The sequence below is a fragment of the Taudactylus pleione genome, unplaced genomic scaffold (genome assembly GCF_031769625.1).
Source record: "Taudactylus pleione unplaced genomic scaffold, aTauple2 ptg000478l, whole genome shotgun sequence".
Classification (NCBI taxonomy): Eukaryota; Metazoa; Chordata; class Amphibia; order Anura; family Myobatrachidae; genus Taudactylus; species Taudactylus pleione.
The window spans coordinates 2,003,263-2,021,543 of NW_028284880.1; the positions used below are offsets into that span (position 1 = coordinate 2,003,263).

The 18,281-nt window shown below is 49.1% G+C and overlaps 1 protein-coding gene across 1 annotated transcript in view; it reads left to right on the top strand.

The window, feature by feature from the left end:
- TMEM135 (transmembrane protein 135) overlaps nucleotides 1-18,281 on the top strand; it is a 340,734-nt gene that overhangs the window by 303,389 nt on the left and 19,064 nt on the right. The window contains exon 7 of the mRNA XM_088449045.1: nucleotides 12,589-12,630. Within this exon, the coding sequence (XP_088305171.1) occupies nucleotides 12,589-12,630 (42 nt within the window). The remainder of the gene's footprint in view (nucleotides 1-12,588; nucleotides 12,631-18,281) is intronic.

The following is an 18,281-nucleotide window of genomic DNA, read 5'->3' on the forward strand; positions in this document are numbered from 1 at the left end:
AAATAACTGGGAGCGACAACTACATTTCTAGCGTACAATGATCAATTTGTATGTGCGACTTTTGGACATCTGTGTGCGAATGATTCTGACTGTGCAAGAAGTACAGCGGGTGCGACTTTTTCTCACGCCAAGTTCTGTTATGCTTAATCTGCAACTTTTTCTGTGTAGTACACCGTGGTGGATGTTTCGCTGCGTCTGCGATGTGTATAAGATGCTAAATGTAAAGAAAAGTAAGGTACGCTACTTCTCTCGGAGCGTCTCAGCCACATCAGACGTCTTGTGCCGTATGAGGGCATAGCTGTGCTTATCAGCAAGTGCTGTGACCATACATAGGTCATTATTTCCAACATGTGCTGTATTTATAGGGGTCATTTATGGCCTTAATAAAACGCCTTATTATAGTCTTTAAGGGGACGTTCTGGCATGGTCGTGAAGGATGTACAGTAGGAACAATTTCTTAAGTCCTTTAACATGAAGCAATCGACAGATATAACTCATAAAACCCAACAGACCTTTCATGGCATTATACTGGGCAATGCTGGCACTGTTACAGTACCTAGGCAGTGCCTGTGGGCTACAGAACGGGATGTAGTTATGACGGTCTCAATACCGACATCGGAATCCCGACAAGGGACCTAAGATAGACGTCGAAATACCGACACCTCTCTTAATCGCGACACCACTATGCCGAAGGACGCCAGCCGAACAAGGCAAGTCCGGGGCGTCCTTAGCGTTAGCCGGCGGGGGGGGGAGGGTTAGGTTTAGGGAGCGTAGCAGGGTAAGGTTTTGGGGGGGGGTTAGAGTTAGGCAGCCCTAGGAGGGATGGTTAGGCACTAAGGGGGGAGGATTAGGTTTCGGCACTAGCAGGGAGGGTTAGGGTTAGGCTACAAAAAGGGAGAGTTAGGGGTGGAAGGAGGAGGGTAAGTATACTTGCCCGACCCCTGTCGGGATACCAACCATTGGGATGCCGCTGTCGGTATTCTGACAGGAGGCATTCAGACAGCCGGCATTACATACCCATTACTACAGAACAGTAGTATTTGTGGAACGTCCTTAGGATGTTTCGGGCCCTGCCCCCTCTACGTGACGCCATGACATCACTTGTTGGAGAGAGAGAGGCAGCACAGGGCGGACAATCCCTTTGCTACTGGATGGTATTGTACCATGGCATGTTGGCTGGCACATGTCAGATAAATAAAGTGGCAACCTGTGGACATTCACTAATCCTGGCCGGTCCCACAAAGCATTTGCCTTGTCCCACATGTAGACGCAATAATTTGCACGTTTCACCAGCAGAATTTGGCCTTAAGTGTTCCCAGTCCCCTGCCCCCCCCCCCTTCTCCCTGCCAGCCATATAACGTAGCAGATGAATTGACTGTTGCTGACCCAAAAGAATGCATATACACCTGGGAAAGCCATGTTTTTTGCAGGTAGTCATGGACAGGTGAAAATAACAGATAATTATGACTGTGACCGTCACTAATGAATCACTTGTGATTGGCTGTTTGCGAAATCTCTGCTGACGCTGACCAGTGCGTTTACCAGCGCTTTGGGATTATATATTATTTTTCAAGGGCATTTAAGCAATTCTTTTTCGTTCGTACACGACGCGGGGACTTGTTTCTGCTGTTTTAGGGGTATATTTAATAAAATGCGGGTTTTTAGAAGTGGAGATGTTCCCCATAGCAACCAATCAGATTCTACTTATTTATCCAGCACCTTCTAGAAGATAATAGCTAGAACCTGATTGGTTGCTATGGGCAACATCTCCACTTCTAAAAACCCGCACTTTAGTAAATACCCCTTAGAGAGAATTTATTCACTGATACCTAATAATGAATGTGTTTGTTGCACATAAAATAAATGATTTACAGTGTAAGTGTGACCCGAGTGTCTGTGACGTGTGCCTGACATAAAGCAGATGTATAGACCACTGTTGCTGAAAGCGTCTCGAGTTCTGCATATGCACAAACATAGACTTCTTTTGCATGCAGTTTTTTTGTTTTTTTTGAAGAATTTAAACCCTTTTTGCGACAAACTGTGCAATCGCGCCACACTGTGCAATGGCAAACAACGCACTTAAAAAATTTCCTGTTTCGCTGCAAAAGTCAATTGTTTATTGCTGTGCCATCAGTAAGGATTGGCGTGTGATTGTTGCCGCAGACCAGAGCGCAAAGCTTAAGGGGTGGCGCCATTGCTGCCCCAGTGGCTCCTGCATCCTGGAGATGCGCTCGTGGGTGAGTCCTTAGGTCGCACCTAGCCGCCCATACGCCTGGCTGCTCCCCGACTCGTACCCCTCTGCGTGACAACACGTCTTCTGGGGGCAACACATGGCGCAGAAGATGACCGCTAAAGCCCCGTCTGTAAATCACGGTTAAGCGGTTTATGGCACCTGATTTGAGGGGACAAAATAAAAACAAACACATGAGCTCATACGTTGTAGATTAGCGGTATTTCGGCAATAAAACAAACCAGGCCATTGTGTAATAAGTGTGCATATACATACTTTCAGCAACTCGCAGCTTGAAGCCATTACATGGTAAACACACACGGCACAGGAATTTATTGAACTTATGGAATTGGTTAATGCCTCCAAAAAAATACACAATCCTTAACGTGTTTAAAACAGTTTTGGAAGCCGTCCCGCTCCAGGTCCTATGATTGTTATAAGAAGCGACTACTTTACTGAACATGTAAATCTCCTGGATGAAAGTGTCACATTTCCTTTGCCTCCCGCCGTCATGAATTTGTTCCCGGACTCCACTTTCACTGCCCAAGTGCTGTACTGTCAGCCCGATAACAAATCATGGCAGCTTTGTGTCACGCCGTAAGTGAGAACTCCTAATATATCTCTAACTACCTTGGTCTTACAGAGGCAGAGGTAGTATATCTCAATACAGAGCACCATAAACGTACTGGGGGTATAGCCTTTTAAAAAAGGTCGCAGGGCTGGGGCTCTTCCCATAAAAAAGTAAAAAATGTTCAATTGAAGGTAACAAGCACACCGTGACACTGATTACAGTATCCGTCCCCTGTTGGTTGTTGCTAGATCCGAGTTGGACAATGGACCTCTGACGTCACAACCACGTGACCGCTGCAGCAGGGCCGGACTGCTACCAGTGTTACTGTCCACGTGGGCATAGAGGGGGAATATAAACCTGTGGCGAGCGGACACTTTTGGCCCCCGTTCTGAACCTTGCTCCTCCCTCTTTTGCCGCCAGTCACGTGGTTGTGACGTCAGAGGTTCTTTAAAGCACCTCGTTCTAGACCTAACCATCCTCTGTTGTCACTGCAGACCCTTCCCAACTGGATTCTGCTGTAAAACAGAGAAAAACGGTCTTGCTCCCCAGCTTTTAGTTTGTTGGCTTAGCTAATCCCTTTACCCGCTGTTGCCCTGCCCAGCAGCTTCAGTGGCTTTATTAGGTTTTAAACATCAGGGGACATTTTTACTTTGTAGTGAAAGCGACTTAGCACTGTAGTCTCATATTTTGAGACTCTACTTCGTCTGGGGAGCAGTTGAAATCCCCTCCTCAGGGGGAGCTGTTGCTATTGCTGTGATTTTATTTTTTAAAGACTTTGGCCAAAACAAGAGTTATATGGGAAAGAAAGCAGGTTTAATATGTAGTACATGCTGTTTTAGCCTAAGACTGACTATTGGCATTAGCGATGCCATGATCAATAATGATTAACCATGTAATTGTGGGGCAGCACGGATGGTGTAATGGTTTATATCACTGCCTCACTTCACTGTGGTCTTGGGTTCGATTCCCACCATAACTGTGTGGTGTTTGTATATACTCCCCGTGTTTGCCTGGGTTTCCTCCAGGTACTCTGGTAGGTTAATTGGCTAATGACAAAAATAAACCCTAGTGTGTAAGTGTGTGTGTGTGTACATGTGATAGGTAACATAGAGTGTAAGCTGTGCTGGGGCAGGGACTGATGTGAATGGCCAAATATTCTCTGTAAAGTGCTGCGTAATATGTGTGCGCTATATAAATAACTGGTAAAAAAATGCATAATAATCCATTGGTAACACTATATCATTTGTCCAGATAGTGGAGACTCCTTGTTGCGCCTTTTAAAGTAAACAAATAATAAAAACTCACCATAGTATAAGCAATGCAGTATGGTATCTCCCAATAGTGCTGCGATAGGTCTGCACTGTAGATATTTGCAGACCCGGCCGGCCACAACATAATATTCTCACCCGCGGCTGTTCCTGGGGATTCAGCAGCACTTTCCGTACGGTCGTTATTGCTTGCACCAATGCTACTTGATTTATGTATTGTGGCTTACTGTGCTAATGATATTTGCTGGAATAAAGTCATCTCACCATATCTCCTTCATAGCTAACCTTGGCCCTCATTCAGAGCCGTACGCTCTGAGCAGAGCGCACGCTCTGAATGAGGGCCGTCCTCCATAACTATGGAGCGTCCTCCTTGACGCTTGTATAGCTGTGGGTCACCACCCACAGCCTATACGAGCGTGCAGTTTGATGGCCGCGATGGTCTTGACCATCGCGACCATCGAAACTGCGAGCCGGAGCCTGCGGTTGAGGTTTTCAACCGCAAGGCCCGGAGTGATTTTGGCTCTTATCAGAGCCAAAATCACTCCCACTGACATCACTAGTGATGTCAGTGGGCCTGCTTCTGACGGTAGGCGTTCCCTTAGGAACGCCCCCGTCAGGGAGGCACGCCCCCGGCACGCCCACCAAAGGGGGCGTGCTGTCAATCAACATCGACAGCACGCCCCCTTTGATCAGACACAACGAGCGAAGGAAAGTCCTTCGCTCGTCGCGTCTGGCGCATGCGCACGACGGAGCTCCCTCCGTTGTGCGCATGCTCAGTGCAGAACATCGACCCACTTGCGAGCGGACAGCCGCTCGCGAGTGGGTCTGAATCAGGCCCCTTGTTTCTGGGTGGTATGATGACACAGTGATTAGCATTGTACAATCTCTGTGAGACACTTTCTAAAGCGCTGTGTAAAGTGCTGGCACTATGCAGTATAGATAAAGAATAACCATTTTATCCAGTAATTAAAATGTGACCCCATAATTCAGCCGGTAATATCAGCATGGCCGTGTTGGAGGCCTCGGTATGGGAGGGAGAATTCATTACTCAGTACTGGATGTATATATGTGTAGGTCACCTGCATCACAAATGTTTCTCAGGCAAATAAGATGTTGAAGCTGCTCCCAGATAATGTTTTTGTTGATGTAAATGAGTATTTCTCCGTTCCTGTACAGTGCACGCTAATTTGTATTTTTGTTGCTATTGTCAGTTTATTGACCAGTAGATGATTCTTATGTGGTGTCCTCACTTTCCTATGCTGCATCCCACTCAGCTGTCTCCAGAATCGTTCCCTTGTACATCTACAGTATCTCTATTGCTGTTCGCGCGACATGACACTTGTACACACATTTATAATGACATTATGGCGCTGCATATACTTTGCACTTGTTTTTATTGTGTTTGTGACCCCATCTCACAGTGTGCTGTGTGCATATTATTACATCTTGTGGTTCCGCTATGCTGCATGGTGTTTGTGACCCCATCTCACAGTGTGCTGTGTGCATATTATTACATATTGTGGTTCCACTGTGCTGCATGGTGTTTGTGTTCCCATCTCTCAGTGTTCTGTGTGCATAATATTACATCTTGTGGTTCCGCTGTGCTGCATGGTGTTTGTGACCCCATCTCTCAGTGTGCTGTGTGCATAATATTACATCTTGTGGTTCCGCTATGCTGCATGGTGTTTGTGACCCCATCTCTCAGTGTGCTGTGTGCATAATATTACATCTTGTGGTTCCGCTGTGCTGCATAGTGTTTGTGACCCCATCTCTCAGTGTGCTGTGTGCATAATATTACATCTTGTGGTTCCGCTATGCTGCATGGTGTTTGTGACCCCATCTCTCAGTGTGCTGTGTGCATATTATTATTACATCTTGTGGTTCCACTGTGCTGCATAGTGTTTGTGTTCCCATCTCTCAGTGTTCTGTGTGCATAGTATTACATCTTGTGGTTCCGCTGTGCTGCATGGTGTTTGTGACCCCGTCTCTCAGTGTGCTGTGTGCATAATATTACATATTGTGGTTCCACTGTGCTGCATAGTGTTTGTGTTCCCATCTCTCAGTGTTCTGTGTGCATAGTATTACATCTTGTGGTTCCGCTGTGCTGCATGGTGTTTGTGACCCCATCTCTCAGTGTGCTGTGTGCATAATATTACATCTTGTGGTTCCGCTATGCTGCATGGTGTTTGTGACCCCATCTCTCAGTGTGCTGTGTGCATAATATTACATCTTGTGGTTCCGCTGTGCTGCATGGTGTTTGTGACCCCATCTCTCAGTGTGCTGTGTGCATAATATTACATCTTGTGGTTCCGCTATGCTGCATGGTGTTTGTGACCCCATCTCTCAGTGTGCTGTGTGCATAATATTACATCTTGTGGTTCCGCTGTGCTGCATGGTGTTTGTGACCCCATCTCTCAGTGTGCTGTGTGCATAATATTACATCTTGTGGTTCCGCTGTGCTGCATGGTGTTTGTGACCCCATTCTCAGTGTGCTGTGTGCATATTATTACATCTTGTGGTTCCGCTGTGCTGCATGGTGTTTGTGTTCCCATCTCACAGCGTTCTGTGTGCATAATATTACATCTTGTGGTTCCGCTGTGCTGCATGGTGTTTGTGTTCCCATCTCACAGCGTTCTGTGTGCATAATATTACATCTTGTGGTTCCGCTGTGCTGCATGGTGTTTGTAAATGGTTTGCTGTAGGTGCAGAGTGCGAACACCCAATCCGCACTGCGCAGTTGTTGCTCAGAGTCGTCCGTGCACAGGTAGGGAGGAGGGTCTCCAGGACATCAGATATCCACATCCTGGGACCCCCAATGACTCTACTGCCTCTTTGGTTTTGCATGCAATATTAGTTTCTGACTGGAGCTCTCATTTGATTTCACTTTTTATGGTAGAAGACCTCTGGGGCAAGCAAAGTGTTTTGCTAGGGGGATTTCAACATATATATATATATATATATATATATATATATATATAAAACTATATCTATAAATGCAAGGTCGTGACTGGTGACGGACGAGTGGTGCCACCTCACAGGGTTAGGGGGTCGCACCGTGGCAGGAACGGCACCCTGCAGCCTAGAAAGCCACCGCTTGGAGCATCCTTAGGACTTGGCATGTACCGTCCTTTGTCATTGTTTTTGAAACATATTTCAATACAAATCACTTGTTCAATACCTTTATCTTTGTAGAATGAATGAGTTTATTTGCAGAATGCATGACTTGGTCCTTGTGGGACGGCCGCTCTACTACTATCCTGTAGCTTTAAGGTAACTGATCTCTGCCCTCACTAGCACTATACCTGGCTGATCTGCATATTATGGCAGCATGGATTCCGCACTCGCTGACATCACGTTATCTCTCCGCCTCCGACCTCTATACCAATCAGTGTAGCGTCATTACGGGCGATCCTCCTCTCATGGTTGGCCCCTGCTCTGCTTGCTCACTTAGGGCCTGATTCAGACCTGGTCGCAAGGGCTGACCGCTCGCTGTGAATGTGGGGATTTTTTTTTCCACCGCTCGCAAAGCTGTGGGAGCCCACCCACAGCTTGTGCGAGCGGCCAGGAGACCATCGCGATTACCACGACCATCGGCCTTGTGACAAGACCCTGTGGTAGGGTCTAGGCTTCTGCAAGGCCGAGTGGACTTCCTGCTCTAAGAGAGCAGGAAGTGCACTACTGACATCACTAGTGATGTCAGTTAGACCTCCCAACAAACGGCAGGCATTCCTAAGGGAACGCCTACGTTTGTCCAGCAACCCCCCCCCTACCCACCCACAAAACGGGGCGAGCTGTCACTCACCATCGACAGCCGCCCCGTCTTGTAGCGAGCCCTGTAGCGACTGAACGTCAGTCGTTTGGCGGGGCGAGCGCACGCTGGACGCAGCGCATGCACAGCTCATAAACATCGAGCCGCTTGCGAGCGGCTCTGAATCAGCCCCTTGGTTTCATCTCTCTGCCCGGGGTCTAGGTATTGGGAGATCCACTGTCTCTAGTCCCTCTCAAGGGGAAATAAATCTAACCTTCCAAAGAGTGGAGAAATCGCGCACAGCAGCCAATCCGCTTCTAGCTATAATTTTATAGAATGTACTTGATAAATAATTAGGTAGGAGCTGATTGGTTACTATGGGCAACTTCTTCAATCTTTAGTAGGCTCGATACACTTTCCCCCTCAATCTCTCACTCCAAGCTCGGGCACGAATGCTTCCGATCTCAGCATGGCTTAATCTCACAGAGCTCGGAACATGTCTCGCTCCTTCCGCTCCCTGAACCAGACTCCTGTTCCTACACACTCACTCCAATGCTGAACTATGGGAACCCACCACCGTCAACCGTTACTGTATCACCTTCGTGGGCGTCATAAACCAAATGCCATATTTCCCACTCTGGAGAAGCCTAATGGTGGGTACACACTTGTTCATATATTGTTCGTACGGTTGACAAACGATATTTCGGTAGCGCATCGGCAGGTTTGTACACCCGATATGTCTATGAGCAACGTAGTTCACAGACGTATCAAGTTGGCAGCATGCCGGTGCATGTGTGGACGGGTGACCCACCGACCGGCGGTACACTGGCTGCAGGAGCCGCCGACACGGACATCTCAACTGGGCGCCCAATTGTATTGCCTGGCCAGACATATTGCGTGGCCGATTGGTAAGCTATACGCATTTACCAATCAGCCGCTCGGACAGCAGATCGGTTTGCTGATCCATCCGTCGTTACAGTGTGTACCCAGCTTAAGGATCACACTTACCGTAGAAAAGGCGTCACCGTCAGTGCTTGTCCAATGGTGGTGCAGCAGCTTCTCTTTATATTTTACCATCTAGAAGGTGGCATTTGAAATCCCCTCTGCACTTGCCTGCGGTATGCACCTAGCTACGCTTATTATGTGAGCGCACGGTGTGCCATCCACATGCTACCTTATGTGACCGGTGCTAATGTGTGTATAAATTACAGCTTCTATGGGTTGTGCTACTGTATATGACAAAACAGGCCGATCCAAAATTGAGCGCAAGTACGTTTCGCGGGCTGATCTTGTGATTTTCAGCCCTGGGCGTGCCTCAGAGCCCTGCGTAATGCTTCTACAGACTATTCCGAGGACGGGCATAACTGATTTCCGATGCATCGTTTGCACCAAAGATAGGGTCGGTGCAAGTAACGCTTATTATGATGATGGTTATTTTAACACGTACAGTAGAAGTAAGAAACTTTCATCAGGGGAATCTCAGGTTTGTTATGTGTGACCTGCACGATGAGGTTGGTTATGTGAGATGTTCTGGAAAGATATTTGTAAATGTTCTTAGAAATGGTTAGTAAGAGTCAAGAAAGTCGCGTAATACTCTTCTGTCTTCCCTGCCGCTCTAAGGTCCCAGGCTCAGTATTTCTTAATAATCGGTGTTCCCAGAATCACTTATATCAGATGAACACATGAGGTCATGTAGCGGAACTGTACACAGAGCAGGGAAGTCGCAGTGAGACGAGAAGTCTGTCTACACATATTTCCAGTGTCAGACACTTTCAGCTTTTCAGAAACCAGATATTGTAAAAAATAGTCCAGGACTAGTGTTAACAACACTTGTGGGCAGGTGAGAAACATGAGCCCTGTGTGACTGTGTGCAGACCCAGTGTGACTCCGCTGCAGACAGGCACAAGCAAAGTATAAAAAGGTGATCGCATGTTACTACTCCTTAGCTCTAGTTTCCTGTAAAATGACCGCTCAGCTAGAGACAGAACATGTACAGTCAGGATGAGAAGTAGAGTCACGGTCGCTGTGTGCCTGGTGTATGGTGACATCTAGTGGCAGGTGGATTTATTGCAGCACCCAAAAATTTATTATCAGTTTTTTATATAGCACACACAGATTTAACAGGGCTTTACAGAGAGCATTTATTTATTCACATCAGTCCCTGCCCCAGTGGAATTTACAATCTGTATTCCTTATAACACGTATGCACACATAAATTGCAGATGTGTCCACATACACCTAGCCTCCTTGCACGTTAATTAGCTCTTCTAGTTGCACCATGCCGTGGAGTGACTCGGTAGTGCAGAGCATCTTTTCATGTGACGCTATCCCTTAAAATGCATCTTATTTGCAAAGCAAATAGGACGCACAGGCAGCTTCTGCTGTTTAAATTGATATGCGGCATGCCTGTATTGTGTGTTTGGGGTTATATCTGCATGCAAAATGCTATGTTACAGTGTCACAGCCACTGACATTGTAACGTAGCATTTCACATGCAGATAGAGTCGCAGTCGCACACAGAATACAGGCATGCTGCATAGCGTTTTAATCAGCAGAAGCTGCTTGTGCCTCCTATTCACATCACTTTGCGAATAAGACATATTTTAAGGAAAAAAGTTGCATGAAAAGATGTTCTGCGCTACCGAGACGCACAACACTCACACTTTATGTGTAACGCAACTTGTAGCGCATGGACGATAGATGTACAGTATGTGGACACATCTGTAGTGTTTATTTTCAGAATGCAGGTAGCCTACCAGAATGTTTTTGAATTGTGGGAGGACACCGTAGTACCCAGAGTACCCCCTCCCTACCCCCGGGTTCTCTTGGGGGGGAGAGGTCCATACAGCAAGCCCGTTTGAGTCAGGGACATTGGCGGTCCCCGATAGACTAGGAACGCTTCAGGCCAAATTCTGTTTACAATATGTTGCGACCAAATGTGGAGCTAAGGAACCAGGTTTGATAATAATTACACCCCTCTGTATCTAGTAGTAATTAGATAACCTTGGAAGGAGCAGGGGGTAGTCTTGGCCCTGCTCGGAGCCACCTGCTTGCTTAGTGGTTATCTTGGTCATATAATACTTGTCTTTATGACACACTCTCTCTCTCTCTTGCTCTTACCTAACCCTCCAGCAATAATGTTTAAGAAGTTTAGATATCTGCAAACAGGGCTTATATGTATATTGTGTGTGTGCATTTGTACACGCACCCGCGCCTTTGTATTATAATCCTTGCGTTGCCTGCCAAATCCACAGGAGATCACAGTAGGCTAGAGGAGGCCAACGCTCATACTGTGTGTCTGTAGGATTTGGGGAGCTGAGTGAGGTGACTGTAACATACACAACACTGTTTACGCACTGGTGTAATGTACCTGACAGAGGTACTGTGAGACCGTCCATTCATTCTCCTGCTGTGATCATATTTACCTCTAGCACCTGCCCGTGTAATCACCTGCCCGTCTAATCGCCTGCCCGGGTAATCTCTTACAGGCCCTGAATCGCGCAGGGTTAGACTGGATATAGATGTGTAGTAGAGGCAACTTTTGTGTTTTCAAAGTGTACATCTGGTATGCAGTCGGGAAGCTGGTGGACCTAATCCTGACAGCCGGCTTCCCGACTGTCATATCCCTGCTACGGTCTAAAGACAGGCATCGATATGCCGACGCCTATCATTAGACATACGCCGGGAGCCCGACGCCCGGTATCCCGATCAAAGGGAGGCCGGGCACGGATAGCTGCCGAGGGGGGGTTAGTTGTAGGGTTCCCGGGGGGACTTAGCGTTAGGCACCACCCCGGGAGGTTAGGTTTATGCTAGGGGAAGAGGGGGTTAGGGTTAGGCACCCCCCTGGGGAACTTAGGTTTAGGCAGCGGGGAAGGGGGGGTTAGGTTTAGGCACTTAGATGGGGGATTAGGGTTAGGTACTGGGGGGGGAGGTTAGGATTAGGCACCCCTAAGGGAGGGTCAGGGTTAGGGGGTCGAATTAGGTTAGCTAATACTTACCTGAGGACGATTGTGATTTCCACTGCTGCCGGGATTCTGGTGTCGGGATTCCAACCGCCGGACATGCGTCCGGTGGTAAATCATACCGATTCCGTACATCTATATGCAGATTCGCTACATGCGTCTCATTATGTTTGTAGAGGGGACGGATGAGGGCATATTTCCGGACTGGCTAGAGCATCATACCTTCACCTCGATGTGGCTGTGTTTCTGCTGGGTTATGTTTTGTATCTTCTTCGTGTAGATTGTGTGAGCATTAGCGCTGTGCAGACCGCTAGTGTGTCGGGGAGGATCCCTTCACTCTTCTGAATTAGCAGCAGACATCTGCAGCTTTATACTGACCTATAAAACGCTGCTGGTGTGACACAGCCATAAAAGATATCTATGTCTCGGTTTAACCCATGGTAAATTAGAGAAATCTTTATTTTACATGATGAAGATAGTACTGCGGACGCACACGTTAAAGCGTCACTAAATGTACAAAGCACTTGAAAATACATGCAGATATAATTTATGAGTTTTATGCTGTCTTCACGCTTGACGCCGCCGGGTGTAAGCTACTGGTCTCTGTTATCAACCATTTCAGATGCTGAAATCTGAATTATTTACAGTTCTGCTAAGTTTTAGATTTAATTAGGTCAATTTACAGTTAGAGCTTTTTATGTTAGGCAATGTGTATTTTGGTTTTAGAATTTAAGGCATGTGACTTTACTGACGATTCTAAAACCGTTCAAGAGCAGCGATCCAAATAAATCGCCTATCTGTTGTTGCAGGTGCAAGGACGGGCTCCAGGGATTCGCCTTTTCAGCCCTGAAGTAAGTACGGCTCTGATACGTTCCATGATGTCACAGACATGAATCGCCAGCACGTTAGCGTTTTCCTGGGAGCCTGAGCATCCATTGAGCTTATACACAGTATTGTCTTGCATTTTAAATAGTAAAATGTAAAAAAAAAATTGATAATAAGTGATACACTGTAATAAATTAGGGACCTGTCACAAGCCGTGCAGTTCCTCCTTACTGCCTGGGGTATCGCTATCTGTTCTGGTGCTTCTAGCACACTCAGTTAATGCAACAAACTGCTGATATACAGACCAGAGTGTGCTAGAAGCACCAGAGCAGAGAGCGACACCCCAGGCAGAAAAGAGGAACTGCACGGGTTGTGACAGGTGCAGGGTGCTAGAATGAAAACTATGTACAGTAAATCCCTTTTTGAGTGAAAAATACTAAATGAAAAACAAATAATGGTGTTTTGTATTGGTCACAATAATCGTAAAAGATAAGTTGATATTATATGGGATCAAAACTAACCTACAGGTCGGTGTACAGTACACGGCTGAATATGAGTCCCCTTCGGTTTAATGTTCCTGTGTTTAAAACAAACAAGGTCAGATCGCAAAAATCACCGTGGTTACACAATGAGCTTTGCTGATTGGACAAAATTTACACACCCCGTTATTCACGGCCAACAGGTGAAACGCGTCGGTTTATTCAGAGCACGGTCTTCAGGCTGCATTCACCCAGTGTAAAAATAGATAAGCTAAATGGTATTAGAGCCCTTTAGTGAATGCATCCATACTGTATGATATATTTAAATGAATACCAACAATAACGTTTAGAAACCGTAACATCCATTGCTTTAAAGTTTAAGCTATAGACAGAGTTTGTGTACTTACTTTTGAGGAAGTTTCCAAGATTTAAAAGCAATTTGACCTTAAACTCAACAACTTCCCAAGTAGTCATCGTGTTTCTGGCGTTGGAGAGGAAGGTGCTGCTCTTAGAGATATGATTGGTGGGTGTTTTCCGTGGCACTGCCAAATAAGTTATCTGTCCTTAAGGTTTAATGCAGCGTTCTGTAAACACGTCACTCACTAGCGATTCCCATATGGTGTAATATGTTTGTGCTATGCAAATAAAGGTTAATCATATTATCACCTTGTATAAGTTTACAGACGTTTAGGGTTGATATATGATAGGGAAGTACTGTGAAGAGATGTACATATTGGCATTACAGTCCCACACCCTCCTCCAGCCACCCGCACCCCTCCTCGCGGCCGCCCACTCACAGAGCACAAGTGGGCGGTCCGAGGGGGGGTGGGTGAGGAAGAATGATGTGATATGTGCTAAATCACATCATCATAGCCCCACGCCTCTATGCAATGCCTGCTTTCTCTCCACTGTATAAGGAGGGTGGGGCCACGATGATGAGGTCATGCCGCCACGCCCCCTGCACAGCCCACCTTTCCGTCCGCCAGTGCACCACGTCCCCTCTGTGCCGACCTGCCCAAGGTCTGGAAGTTTACATTAAATATGTACACAGTATGTAAGGGGGACTGAGTCACGGGGTCTGGGCTAGTTAGATTTTATGTTTTTATTAAAAAATATATTTCTACTTCAGGGTCCATAGGGTATCCACAGGATACCTTGGGGTATAGGTGTGACGTCAGTCGCTGGGCACCATAGAGTTAAGCTTTTCAGCCTCCCAGGATGCACTAGGGTCCCCCTCCTATACCCCGCCCCCGAGCCAAGGCACCTCAGTTTAGTTTGGTGCCCGGCCGGCGTCGGGTGCACCTGTCGGAGTGGGGGCTAGAAGAGCCCCTGAAGCTTTCTTCAGTGCAGCTGTGGCTGCACATCTGGATGTACAGCATGGACAGTCAGTCCTGACGTCCATGCTGTCTTCCCTACACCCCCGCCGGTACCAGAACGCCGGTACCGATCCGGGGATGCTGGTGAGCATCTGGGGTCACAGCTAGCGGTGACCTCAGATGTTCCGGACCATGGCCGGATCCAAGGGGGACAAAGGTAAGCAGCGGGGTCCCGCGGTGGGTCCCCGCAGGTCACATGGTCCTAAGTCCCCAGGCAGGGGGCTCCCTGGGGACTGGCTGCAGCGTGGAGCCAGGCGACCAACCTGCGCTTTCCACTACCCCCTGGGACAGCGGATCGCAGCAGAGCGGTAGCGCTGCGGCGTCCCAGGGGTTAAATGCATGCCAGGGGAGCGCGCCTTCCCTGTCTCACAGCCGGCGCCTCCCCCGCTGCACACAGCCCTCTCTGCATGCTGCCGACTGGTCCTGTGGCAGCGCTCCTCCCCCAGGCCAGCCTCCTCTCTGCTCCTCGGCGGCCATCTTCTCCAGAACGCATGGTGAACGCTGCTGGAAGCGCTGGACGGAAGCATCGTGGTCTGGGTCCCCCCGCATACCTCTCCTCCGCTGTGGCTCAGGTCTGTGTATGCAGCGCTGTGTCCTACCAGGCCCTGTGTCTGTGTAGTTGAGTGATCAGCGCTGTTAGTGCAGGAATTGTTATTTCTCTGCATTGTATGTGACTGTGCTAGCGCTGCCTGTAACTTTTCTTCTCTAAACTGTCAGCTTTATTACTGTCCCTGTTCTTTCTGCTAAAGCCCTTGCGGTGTGGTGCTGCAGGGTGGTCTCTCGCCTATTTAATACTTAATTGGTGAGAGAGGTCACATACGTGGTGCCATCATGTCTGAAAGTGATTTTCCCCTCCGGCTACAGTGTACCACGTGCAAAGTACCGTTAGCGGAGGGGGAGGGTAGCGCGGAGGGCCTTTGCCGGCAGTGTTTGTCCATGGCGCGGCCTATTACGGTTACAGCACCGGTACAGGAGCCGCCCTGGGCTTGTTTCGCTCAGGCGTTAACAGCTTTAGTAGGCCAGTTAGCTCCGCAGCCCGCGTTTACTCCGATGGGTTTGTCCCAGCAGTCTGTGGTGTCGTCACCCATGCAGGGGTTCCCACGACAATTGGTGGTACCCCACAGTCTCCCTATTTCCCCGCTCCCGGGTTCTCAGGAGCCAGCGTGGGTTAACTCCCTGACGAGTTCTGTACAGCACTTGTCGGATGTGTTGCAAGGGGAGTCTGTGATGCGGCCTCATAAAAGGCCGGTGGCGTCTCTGTCCGCTCCTTATGAGGATGACGAAGGGACGTCTGATGATGGGGAGATTCTGGATCCTTACGATCAGGAACCTCTCCATACTAAGGACGCTGATGCTAAGTCCAAAGTATGTATTCCTGGACTTATTCGGGCGGTCCGCACAGCCTTGGTGATTGAGGACGAAGTTCCCCCAGCGGCTAAATCTAAGTATGCCTTTTTCAAAGATGTGAAGGGCGATGCCACAGTCTTTCCTCTTTCGGGTCAGTTGGTGGACCATTTAGAGGAGGCGTGGAAACAGCCTGGCAAGCGATACCAGCCGCAGAGACGCCTGGCGGTGGCTTATCCGTTCGCGGATAATTATTTTGCTAAGTGGGAATCCCCTCCACAGGTGGATTCTCACGTGACCCGTCTTGTCCGTAGTGCCACATTGCCGATGCCATCCATGTCCTCCCTTAAGGATGCTACGGACCGCAAGGTAGAAATCTGCCTGAAGTCCGCTTATTCCCTTGCAGGGGGGGCAGCACGGCCGGCTATGGCCATTTGCTGGGTTGCCAGAGCGATGGAGCGCTGGGCGGATTCATTAGAGGCTTCTTTTGAATCCGACTGTCCGGCCGAACAGGCGGAGTTGATTGGCAATCTCCGTGATTCGGCCACCTACATCAACGAGGCGGCTCTAGACATTAGTACTCTGGTGTCTAGAATTTCTTCAGCAGCGGTAGCTGGTCGTCGCACCTTGTGGCTGCGATCCTGGAAGGCGGACGCAGATTCCAAGAAAGGTCTGGAAGCGTTGCCGTTTACCAGAGAAGTTCTCTTCTGTCCGGATCTGGATAAGATTGTGGCCACGCTGGCGGAAGCCAAATCTGCTTGTCTCCCGTCGGCCGCTGCTCCTTCTGGTTCTGGACCATCGTCCTTTCGGTCATCTAGGGCCCAGGGCAGGCCCAAACCACAGTCGTTTCCTCGACAGGCTTGCCCTAAGAAATCGGTCAAGCCCCGGAAGCAGGCATGGAGTACCAGACGTCCGGCCCCCAAGCCAGATGACAAGCCTGCGGCCTGACGGTCCGGGCCTCCCTTTGGGGGATCCCAGGGTGGGAGGCCGCCTGCTACAGTTCGCCCAGTGTTGGTCGACCACTACGACAGACACTTGGGTTCTGGAGGTGGTTTCCCACGGATACGCCCTCTCCTTCCGGCACAGACCCCCGGCTCGCTTCTTCACCACGGGTCTACCATCAGACCGGAACAAGGCTACGGAGCTGCGGAAGGTATTGCACACTATGCTCCAGGCTGGAGTTATAGTGCCTGTTCCATTCTCCCAGAGGGGCCAGGGTTTCTATTCAAATCTATTTTTGGTACAGAAACCCAATGGGTCATATCGTCCGATTCTCAACCTCAAAGCACTCAACAAGTCTTTGCGGGTCCCGAAGTTTCGGATGGAGACCCTACGGTCCATCATTCTGGCGCTGGAACCTGGGGACTACATGGTGTCATTGGACATACAGGACGCTTACCTGCATGTCCCTATTCTTTTGCGCCATCAACAGTTCCTCAGGTTTGCAATCCGCAGCGACCACTTCCAGTTTCGGGTGTTACCTTTTGGCCTGGCAACAGCACCACTTGTTTTCACCAAGGTGATGGCGGTCATGGCGGCTTCTCTGCGGCTGCAGGGAGTCCGCATGTTGCCGTATTTGGACGACCTGTTATTGGTGGCAGGATCTCCAGAGCTCCTGTTACGCCACTTGGACCTGACCATTGCACTGCTGCAACGGCACGGCTGGCTTATCAACTGGCAGAAGTCCACTCTAATCCCGTCTCGGAGGATTCTGCATCTTGGAGCCTTATTGGACTCGGGACAGCAAAGGATCTTCGTGACGGAGGACAAGATCTCTGCTTTACAGTCAAGGGTGCGCAGTTGCCTGCACAGCCGCCGGGTGTCCTTACACTCGGCGATGAGGTTACTGGGCTCCATGGTGTCGGTATTCGACATGGTGGAATACGCCCAGTTTCACTCCAGACCTCTGCAGCACCTGATCCTGTCCAAGTGGAACGGGCGGCCTCAGTCTCTGAAGTCCCAGACGATTGTGCTCACCCCGGAGGTTCGCCTGTCCCTTGCGTGGTGGTTACAGACGACCCACCTCAACAAGGGACGTCCGTTCTGGGTTCCAAATTGGGTCCTGTTGACAACGGACGCCAGTCTTCGGGGCTGGGGAGCAGTTTCGGGTCCACACTTGTTCCAGGGCAGGTGGACGCCGACAGAAGCGGAGCTTCCAATAAATATCTTGGAACTCCGTGCGGTCTTCAATGCTCTCCAGCAGGCACAGCGGTTTCTCCAGGGTCGCCCGGTGCAGGTCCAGTCGGACAACGCTACCACCGTGGCCTACATAAACAGGCAAGGAGGAACTCGCAGTCGGGCGGCTCTCGTAGAGGTCTCTCGGATCCTGGTTTGGGCGGAGCGCAATCTTCCGGCCATATCAGCGGTCTTCATCCCGGGAGTGCTAAATTGGGAGGCGGACTTTCTAAGTCGCCAAGACGTTCATCCGGGGGAATGGTCCCTGCACCCGGACGTTTTTCAACTACTGGTGGACAGGTG